At 32.3% G+C, this 9,716-nt stretch overlaps 4 protein-coding genes across 4 annotated transcripts in view; 3 read left to right on the top strand and 1 right to left on the bottom strand.

The window, feature by feature from the left end:
• Nucleotides 1-1,791: 1,791 nt before the first annotated feature.
• On the bottom strand, nucleotides 1,792-3,338 carry HELRODRAFT_167929 (hypothetical protein; the record flags this gene model as incomplete). The annotated part of the gene is made up of 4 exons (XM_009013648.1): nucleotides 1,792-1,835; nucleotides 2,420-2,584; nucleotides 2,928-3,074; nucleotides 3,308-3,338. The coding sequence occupies 4 exons, from the start codon at nucleotides 3,336-3,338 to the stop codon at nucleotides 1,792-1,794; spliced, it is 387 nt and encodes a 128-aa protein (XP_009011896.1).
• Nucleotides 3,339-3,660: 322 nt separating this feature from the next.
• HELRODRAFT_167928 (hypothetical protein) lies at nucleotides 3,661-4,081 on the top strand (the record flags this gene model as incomplete). Its single annotated transcript, XM_009013647.1, has 2 exons — nucleotides 3,661-3,932; nucleotides 4,030-4,081. The coding sequence occupies 2 exons, from the start codon at nucleotides 3,661-3,663 to the stop codon at nucleotides 4,079-4,081; spliced, it is 324 nt and encodes a 107-aa protein (XP_009011895.1).
• A 2,849-nt stretch (nucleotides 4,082-6,930) lies between these two features.
• HELRODRAFT_73151 (hypothetical protein) lies at nucleotides 6,931-7,230 on the top strand (the record flags this gene model as incomplete). Its single annotated transcript, XM_009013646.1, has 1 exon — nucleotides 6,931-7,230. One exon carries the CDS (start codon nucleotides 6,931-6,933, stop codon nucleotides 7,228-7,230), a length of 300 nt encoding a protein of 99 aa, XP_009011894.1.
• A 353-nt stretch (nucleotides 7,231-7,583) lies between these two features.
• Nucleotides 7,584-9,716, top strand: part of HELRODRAFT_167927 (hypothetical protein) — a gene marked incomplete at both ends in the record, with an annotated part of 3,975 nt that continues 1,842 nt past the window's right edge. Inside the window, one exon of the mRNA XM_009013645.1 lies at nucleotides 7,584-7,710. Within this exon, the coding sequence (XP_009011893.1) occupies nucleotides 7,584-7,710 (127 nt within the window). The remainder of the gene's footprint in view (nucleotides 7,711-9,716) is intronic.

Below are 9,716 nucleotides of genomic sequence, written 5' to 3'. Positions count from 1 at the left end.
TTTTTTTTTATATCAGAGCCGCCTTCGCCCACTAATTCTAGCATCTTCCATCAGTACTAATCTTAACATTAGAATTAGCTAAGTTAGCACATACTTAGAATACCATTAACATTGGTATTTGCTGCAATGTTCTTCTGTCTTTTCTGAAACCTGTTTGATCTTTCCTCAAAAGTTTTCATGACGTTTCCTGTCGGTCAAAATAATCTTGCAGCATACAATTGGTAATTGATGCAAATTTTCTGGTCGCTTTTTTGATAACACAACGAAGGTTGACTTGCATTTATTTTATTATTTTAACATTGCCCTATAAAAAAACATTTAATGAAAAATGAACAGCAATCCTCATCCTCGTTCATTATAATTAGTGCAAGAAGATTCTAAGCCGTTTAGATTCAGGGGATCCGCAAGAGATAAAATATTGAAAATAGTAACACAAACGCTATTAGGTTAACGTCTCTAGTTGTGATTCAACAGTTCAAACTGATCAATTAGACTCCGTATGATCCAAATCTTAAAATGGCTAATGGCCATTACTTCTGAAATGAAGTTGAAAAAGTTTGCGAATGTAATCATATGACAAATTCATAGAGTCCTACTAAAATAGTTTTAAATTTATAAAAAATATTGAGTTAGAAACCTATACTGGGTTTACGCAAAGATGAGGTTCTGTTGTCAGTGTGTGACAATCCACTTTATTTAGATCAATAAATAAGCTGATGGTTTGTTGTGTTCGGTCATCGGTCATGGCATCGTTTGAGCTGACTGTTTCGAATGACATTGTGGAGTGGATACCTGTGGATTGGGTGGGATCTCTATACTTTACACTATATATGCATATTTGATAATTTGACCTTTTTCACATTTAATTACCATTACATAGATAGGGAATATCTACATATGTTTGAATATTGACTTTTTAATAAGCTTGTTTTTTGTTATTTTTTAATTTTGAAATGTAAATGGTATGTTTAAGTAATATCTTTTTATATACATTATAGGAACATAAAAATACTGTTTCCTTGTTTTGTGAAAACCTTGATGTAATTTTATTAAAACAAAAGTTGAAACCAATATCAACAACTCTGTCAAGGGAGGTATGACAAATTCTAGTTGGCGAACCAATGTTCAGTTTCGTCTGCAGTTATTTATTTGAAAACTAGATTGAACAATCGCATTTAACAAAAATTGCATAAAAATAAAAAAAATTTCACATTATATTAGTTCAAATTATATTCAGCTGAATCAATTATAATTTCTGACCGGTAGTTACAGATTAAATGGAACGAAAATAATTTTCGTACAGTTAAAAATTATCTTTCAATGTAATCTGATTTTTACAGAAAATTGGAAATACAGAAGAATGAAATAAAGCATTGAAATTTAATTATTATAAAAAAATTATATTTGCCTTGCCAAAATTATCGGCAAACTTCAACACGCGATAGCGAATGCCCAAAACTTTCACATTAATAAAATTGCAATTCGTAGATAAATACATAATTGCATGTTCCAATATGTGGAGTGTATTAACAGACATAACTCACGTGAATCAAACGGTCAAGCTAACCATTCTTATTCAAGGAAATTATTGAAAATTTGGTATATAACATTACAACAATGAATAAATGATGAACGATAAAATAAATGATATAATGATTTGAAGCGAACAAAGCAATCGATTATTATGGACTCACTGCTTACGTTGTATACAACAAGATTTTCTACGAAGTCGTTTTCTAACAATGATAATTTTTTATACAATAACTAAATTTATTTCTGGCTGTCACTTTTTCATAACATTGATCCAGTAGAACTGCCCAAGAAATAGGTATGGGCTGGTGAGAGAATTATTTAAAAAATAGTTTTAATATTTTTTTTGAAATAAACTTGTTTTATTTGTAAGCCTAGTTATATGGTTATGTGTCATGTAGAATTTATTTTGGTTTATTTTAGTAAAAATTTATTTAATCAAAATAAGACTGTTATATTTATAGAAACCACCTAGTGAACAATGAAAGATGGGACCAATATAGGTCACAAGTGGGCTAACATATAACACCCATATGGGCTGCCCACGTGGGACCGGTAACAAAATGACTGTTCAATTCGCGTGGGACCCATGTTGGCAAAATAAGAGAATGTAAACGGGCTTTACGTGGGCTAAATGGGCTTAAAAGTATACATACGCACGCACACGTTGCATTTTTTGAAGTATATTTTATTTTGATAAAACTTCCACAACAAAAAATACTAAATGTTCAATGTTCAAAAAAATAATTAAATGAGAAAGTCAGGTTATAAATACTAAAAATAAAATGTTATAGTATAAAAAATTTCATTTATGCACAATTATCATTTTCATCTTCTTCATCTGATGCCTCATCTGAAAAATTTCCTTCATTTGTTCTTACAGATGAACTTGATTTGTTCAACTGATATGCCTTTTTACCAGATGAATTTGATTTGTTCAACCGAGATGCCTTTTTTCCATCTCTGTCTCGAGCACCAGTCAACCACTTAGCCACTGCCAACCCCACATCTCTTTTCGTGACCTCTCCAATTGAAGCATTTTTTTTGACTGATCCTGTTATATGAATAAAAATTATTTTACAAAAATTTTTAACATAAATTTATTCCGAGAAGATGTAAGGCTGAGTTGACCAGGAGTCAGCTCTCCGAGATGAACCTGCAGTAGCTACAATAAAACATGGAGTACTCCATATGTTTATTGTAGCTACTGCAAAGCTGAGTCCCTTGGTAGACTATACCAAGGGATTCAGCCTTGGAGAAATGTGGAGATTACAATGGCTGGAACCGGGCAAGACAAAAAATAACTATTATAAAAAAAGATCAATGAATACTAAGAAAAAAAATATTAAAATTGAACTGAAACGAATTGAAGAAAATGGTTTTTAAATTATACTTACTGTATACAATCTTGAATAATTTTGAACTTCCAAATGGCATTTTCCCTTTTTTCCCAACCATGTTGAATCCAAGGGCTACATCATTTTTCATTATTTTTTCAACCTCTGTAACCAGCCTTATTAAGGTTGTATTGATGTCTGGTTTTTCTGAGAATGCAAATGAATGTAGATTTCATGAAATGTTTACAATTTCAATATTTTGTATTTTAATTTATTATAAATATATTAATATAACTCAATATAATTTGAAAATTATCAATTAAATAAATTAAAAAATGAATGATTTACTAACGAACCATTTGTTACAAATCATGGCTTGTGTAACTGTTGGTGTTGATGCTGTGTTTGATATTTTTTGTCATTTATTATTAGGGCTGAACCGAAATTCGGCTTCGGCCGAAATTCGGCCATTTTTCCAAATTCGGCTTCGGCCAAATTTTGGCCGGATTTCCAAATTTTGTAGCATATAGGCTAAAAAATTCGTCCTAAGATTCAGCGAAAACATGAACTAAAAAATTTTTTTAAAACTATTTATGAGCAAATACAGCAAATTAGTATGCATCCGAAAGTTATTTTCACGCTACAGGAAGTTTCAAAAGTAAACATCTCTGTTGTTTATAAAAACGTGAAAAACGTAAACGTCGGTTTATTTATATTTCATATTTCAACAGGACTCAAACGTCTCTCTTCCTCCATTCTAATTACGGCCATTTTGTCGAAATCAGTAAATAACATGAAAGATAGAGGAAAAACAAGTATAGCGTGGGAGTATTTTAGTGTACAGCCTGATGATGCATCCAAATGCCAGTGCTTGTTGTGTCCCAGTGTTATTTCACGTGGCGGAAAATCAAAAGAGGTGAAGAAGTTTTCCACTTCAGCGTTGCTAACACACTTTCGCACGAAACACCAGAAAGAATATGATGAAATGCAAAAACAAGTGGAAGAAGCCAAAAAAAGTCTCTTCATCTTCAATACAGCCTACTATGATACAGGGCCGCCGAGAGGGTATGTCAGCCAAGTCTAAAACTTGGGGCCCGGGCCCTCAAGGAGGCCCGGGACGGGCCCTAAAATGATTTTTTCTATCCAATTTTTTGAAAAAAAGTGGTTTCAAAGATTCGAAAAAATTACTTAGACGCGAAATATCACTTCAGTGAGAAATTAATTTTGTCTGAATGTATTGCACAAAAATATGAATTTTTCCGAATGTTCATAATCATTTTCTACATTCACATAAAAGAGTGATTATTTAATTTATTAAAATTTACTATGCAATGTGACGTACAACAGACGATACAAATCAGCATATTGTATTGTCTGTAAAAGTGAACCGACCGAGATTAAAATTGCGATATAACATTAATTTTTCCAGAATACGCTAAATATATAAAGCTGAACTTAATTGCAAAAGTGGATTAGGATTATGTCAACATTTTCAAGAAAAACTAATATAAATTATTAACATAAAAATTACACATGCAATTGCGTATTAAATTAAGTCCATCTCAATGGTAAAGTCGGTTTTTCCGGTGTTGTCATGGTGATGTCAATCGTTTATTTAATTTGTTTGTTTTTCAGTGTAGCGTTCTTTAACTGTTGCCTCAAAACAAGAGTGAATCAGAGAAATGAGCTATCAGCATAAATCAGGTGCTTCAAAAAGAAAGGAAAAAGAAAAACGAGAAACGTTAGCAAGAAAAAACCAAAAAACATGTGACAGTTTTTTTATGATTAATCAATCAAGTTCCAATTTTCACAACGAATCTGAACCTGAAAAAATTTAAAATACTACATTGGTGGAAGAATCTCTTACCGTTATTTCTCCTGAAATTGTAACGTTTGATGTTGACGAAGGTGAAAACTCATCTGCGGCCAACAACTGCAACAAATCAACACTTTCAGTGTACGATATAGGAAAAGAAGAAAACACATTTCTTCAAACCAAAGACGTTCATGAAGCCGTCCTTAACGGTCCACCAACCTTGCCTAAAAACTTTCCAGTAGACTTTGAAGGGAACTTTTTTCCTCCATCGGCGCTTGTTTGTAAATTGAAAAATGGAGAAGAGGTCAAAAGAAATTGGTTGGCATGGAGTAAAATCAAAAATGCAATTTATTGTTTTCCATGCCGCATATTTAGTAAATTGCCTTTGCCAAATAGGTCCATGTTAACATGTTCAGAAGGATTTAGTGGCAACAAACTCTCATGGAAGAGAATTCACGATAAACTCAACCCGCACGAAAATAGTTCTAACCACAAATTGTGCTATTTTGAGTGGAGAAGTTTAGAAAAATGCTTATTGAAGAATAAACCAGCTATTGATACTAACCTTACTGATATGATAACAAACGAAAAAGCTCGTTGGAGAGCTATCTTACAAAGGATTCTTCATGTAATTTTGTTTTTGGGTGAAAGAGGACTGCCCTTAAGGGGTGATTCGAATTTGGATGGTAATCCTAGAAATGGAAATTTTTTGGGAATACTAGAACTTATAGCTCATTATGACCCTATATTAAATGATAAAGGTTAAACAACCACAAATGCAAAAAAAACGGCTACCAGTTCACTACCTTTCCATAGAAATACAAAATGAGTTTATCGTGTGTTGTGCACAAAAAGTCACTCAGAAAATCGTGAACGAAATTAATGAGTCAAAATACTTTTCTACAATAGTTGATTCAACTCCAGACTCATCACACGTTGAACAAACCGTGTTTATCCTAAGATATGTGACTCCTTACAATGAAGGGGAAGAAACTGTTTACAAAATCAACGAAAGATTTTTAAAATTTGTCGACTGCAGCAATAAAACTGGAGAAGCAATTGCAGATTTAATCAAATCAACGCTTAAAGAGCACAATCTTTTACTTGAAAATTGCAGAGGACAGGGGTAAGTGAAAACAATATAGCAAAAAATTATATTTTAGCTTACAGATAATTTTTAATTGAAGCTACCCAAATATTGTTATACGTTGTTTTATATACAGAGTTGTATTGCATTAATTTTTAAGGTATGACAACGCATCAAATATGAGTGGGGTGTACAAAGGCGTACAAAGCAGAATTTTAACTGAAAATCCGGTAGCTGTATATTCACCTTGCGCACCTCATAGTCTGAATTTGTGTGGAGAAGAAGCGGCCCAATCTTCAGCAGAAGCTGTTACGTTTTTTGGAATTGTTCAAAAGTGTTATAACATATTTAGCTCTAGCCCACAAAGGTAAATTATTATTTTCAAATTTGTTTGTTTAAATTCTTAGATTATCATATTGCATAACAGGTGGGAAATTCTTCAAAAGTGTATTGGATCTTCGCTACATTCTCATTCAAAAACAAAATGGTCTGCAAGGGTGGAGAGTGTACGGCCTTTTGCAGCTCATTTACCTGGACTGAAAACCGCTCTCAATGCTATAAAACAACTTCATCTCACCCCACAAACATTAACTGAAATTAAAGGTATTGAACGATATTTAAACACGTTTGAGTGTCTACTAATGGCATCGATATGGTTAAAAGTACTCTGTGAAATAAACATATGGAATGAAATTCTGCAGGCCAGGCAAGCCACCCTAGACGTAGAGGTTGTTAATCTGCGGCAACTAATTGAAAACCTTAGCATTCTGCGCTCAAAATGGTTTGATATACTTAATGAATGCAAAGCTGTTGCAGAATGTCTTAATATTGATAAAGAACTGCCTGAAAGAAGAAAGAAAGCTAAACTGCTCGCTGACAAATGCACACAAATGCAAATTCATTGTCCTGAAGAAAACTTTAAAATCAATGTCTTTTTTGTGCTGCTTGACAGTGTCATTGGAAACCTAGTACGAAGGTACCAAGCTGCTAACAGCTTAAATGAGATTTTTCAGTTTCTTTGGAAATATTCAACTATGACCGAAGAAGAGCTCAAAGAAAAGGTAAAAACATTGTCTAAAAAGTACAATAATGATGTTGACGGAGAAGAATTGTTTTTAGAAATAATTGATTTGAAAAAAATTCAAAAAGGAAATTTTTCAATGAATTTGAAACCAATAACACTTCTTAGCACTTTGGCAAGCCAAAACCTAACAAATATTTTTCCAAATGTGGTAATTGCATTGAGAATCTTCTGCACTCTGCCTGTGACGGTTTCGGAAGCTGAGCGATCGTTTAGTCTTTTGTCAAGAGTAAAAAATTTTTTGCGATCCACCATGAGCGAAGAACGATTGACAAGTTTAGGAATGCTTGCACTGGAAAACGATTTAGCGAGATCTTTAAATTTTGATGATGTGGTTGATGATTTTGCTAATAAAAAAAGTAGAAAAGTTCACTTGTGAATCACAACCGTCAAATGTTCATATTAATGGTTTCTAATGTTAAATAATGTTAATGTTAAACGTGGTTTAAATGTTTTTCATGTTTTTAGTTTTTTTTTTTAATTTTTATTTTATCACCATTTCTCTAAATAAATGTATGAAATAAACAGTTGGTAGGTTTTACGTGTTTGTAGGTAGTCTGCGTAAAAATATATTTATTATTATTATTATTATTTATATAACGTTCTTTAAACTAAATTTGTTTATTTATATATATATATATATATATATATATATAGATATATATATATATATATGAGGGGCCCGGCGTGCATTCAAACTTGGAGCCCGGTTTGGCTCTTGGCGGCCCTGCTATGATAGAGCAGGTTGAACAACAAAAAGTTTGGGACATAAATAGCACCTCTGCTTTCAAGATTCATCAAGCTATTGGTAAAATGATTATCACTGATCGTGAACCATACAGCGTAGTTGAAAAAGAAGGTAAACTAATAATTGCTTTATCCTACACCTGCATCATTTTACATTATTAATTTGTTTAAAAAAATTTTATGTCAAATTATACAATTTATTTAAAGTGAAAAAATTATTGTAAATTTTTTTACAGGGTTTGTTTCCCTAATGAGTGTTGTGGAGAAACGTTATAAAGTGCCATGCAGAAAATATTTTGCTGAGAACATATTACCAAATATGCATGATGAAGTTTATAACCAGTTGAATATAATGCTGGAGACTGACAATGCAGAATACTTGTCCTTCACTACTGATACATGGACAGCAGATAATAATGTGCAATCGTACATGGGTTTGACTGTCCATTGGATCACAGAAGAATTTGAAAATGGAAGCTATGTGTTAGATTGCAAACCATTTGATGGACATCACACAGCAAAAGGTCTGCTAGCGGCTTTCAAGCAAATATTGGAAAAGTGGTCAATTGATGTCAGTCGAATTCGTGTTGTACTTCGTGACAATGCTGCAAATATATCTTAATGTTTCCGTGATGCCAATATTTCAAGTGTTGGTTGCTTTGCACACACTCTCCAGCTATGCATTCATGATGGTCTTTTCAACCAAAAAGAAGTTTCAGAAATTTTAAACATTTCAAAAAAACTTGTTGGACATTTCAAACACTCCTCCTCTGCTACTGGTCGTTTAAAAGAAATACAGGTACTTGTAATATATATATTTTTTTTATTATTTTTTTTAATTTAAATTTTTTTTAAATTTCTTGTCATAATTTATTTTAATTATTATTGTTTGATTTTTTAAAAAGAGAATTCGTTGCTTATATTTTCTTTCACAGAATGAACTTGGTTTACCAAACCACCAGTTGATACAGGATGTCAGAACAAGATGGAACTCGACATTCTACATGCTACAGCGTCTGTGCGAACAAAGACGTGCACTGATCTTGTACTGCTCGGAAGTGGAAGGTACTTCTTGTTTGACTGTACACCAGTGGAACATTGCAGAGAATATTGCATCAGTTTTGGGTCCTTTTGAAGATGTAACACGTGAGATTAGCTCTGGAGAATCTCGAATATCATTGGTTTCACCTCTTGTCACTGTGTTGCGTAATTTGTTAAAAAAAGATGGCAATGACATAGAAGTCAAGGCACTTAAGGAGTCGTTGTTGAATTCTTTAAATGAACGATTTGGAAGTTTGGAACACGATCATCTGTAGGGGAGACTGGGGTCGAATGGACCAGGTACCGAAAGGACCTTCGAAATTAAAAATAGTAAACATGCGCTAACATTTTTTTAAAATTTAAGTTCATATACGTCTCTTGGCTTTCTATAACCAGATGTAAATTTTATTAAATGTTTTTAGTAGCCGATTTAACTGTTTCACTTTTCCTTTTTTTGCGAGAAAAAGTGAAATATTCGTCTGTTTCTTTTTGAGTGTTTTAGAAAAATTTCGAGCGGTATGTTTTTGTTTTTTTGTCAGTTTCTATAAAATAATGCTTTCTGAACACGATAGTGTTGATTTGACACCTTTATCCTTTTTAATTTATTTGGCATGTCCGTTTTAGTGTCCAACTACCATGTGGTACAGGATGGACCAGCTTTGTGTGTACAGAATGAACCACTCTAATAAATACTAATACTTATATAAAGAATGATACCCTGGTCACAGTGGTTTATTAGTAATTGGAATTGAATCCATATCTAACTAAATATCAATTACTTTTGTAATTTCAATTTTAATAATTATTAATTATGAATTTTTAATTTAAAAATTAAAAAGTTCTAGAATATCTTTTGCTCCAATTTTCAATTTTAATAAAAAAATTATTGGAGATTGTGATAGTAATAATGTTTTTATTAATATTAGGAAATTTAAGTAAAATGATATTAAATAATTTTTTAATACAAGACCAAAAGGAGGATGAGGTCAAGAGCATTAAACGCCAAAAAAGGTGGATGGAATGAAGAAAACATGTCTCAGGCTTTGGACGACGTCTTGAATTGCAAAATGTCTGAAA

Source organism: Helobdella robusta (assembly GCF_000326865.2).
Source record: "Helobdella robusta unplaced genomic scaffold HELROscaffold_12, whole genome shotgun sequence".
In the NCBI taxonomy this organism is placed as follows: domain Eukaryota; kingdom Metazoa; phylum Annelida; class Clitellata; order Rhynchobdellida; family Glossiphoniidae; genus Helobdella; species Helobdella robusta.
The sequence above is the reverse complement of the archived record's forward strand: the minus strand, read 5'-3'. Positions and strand labels throughout refer to the sequence as shown.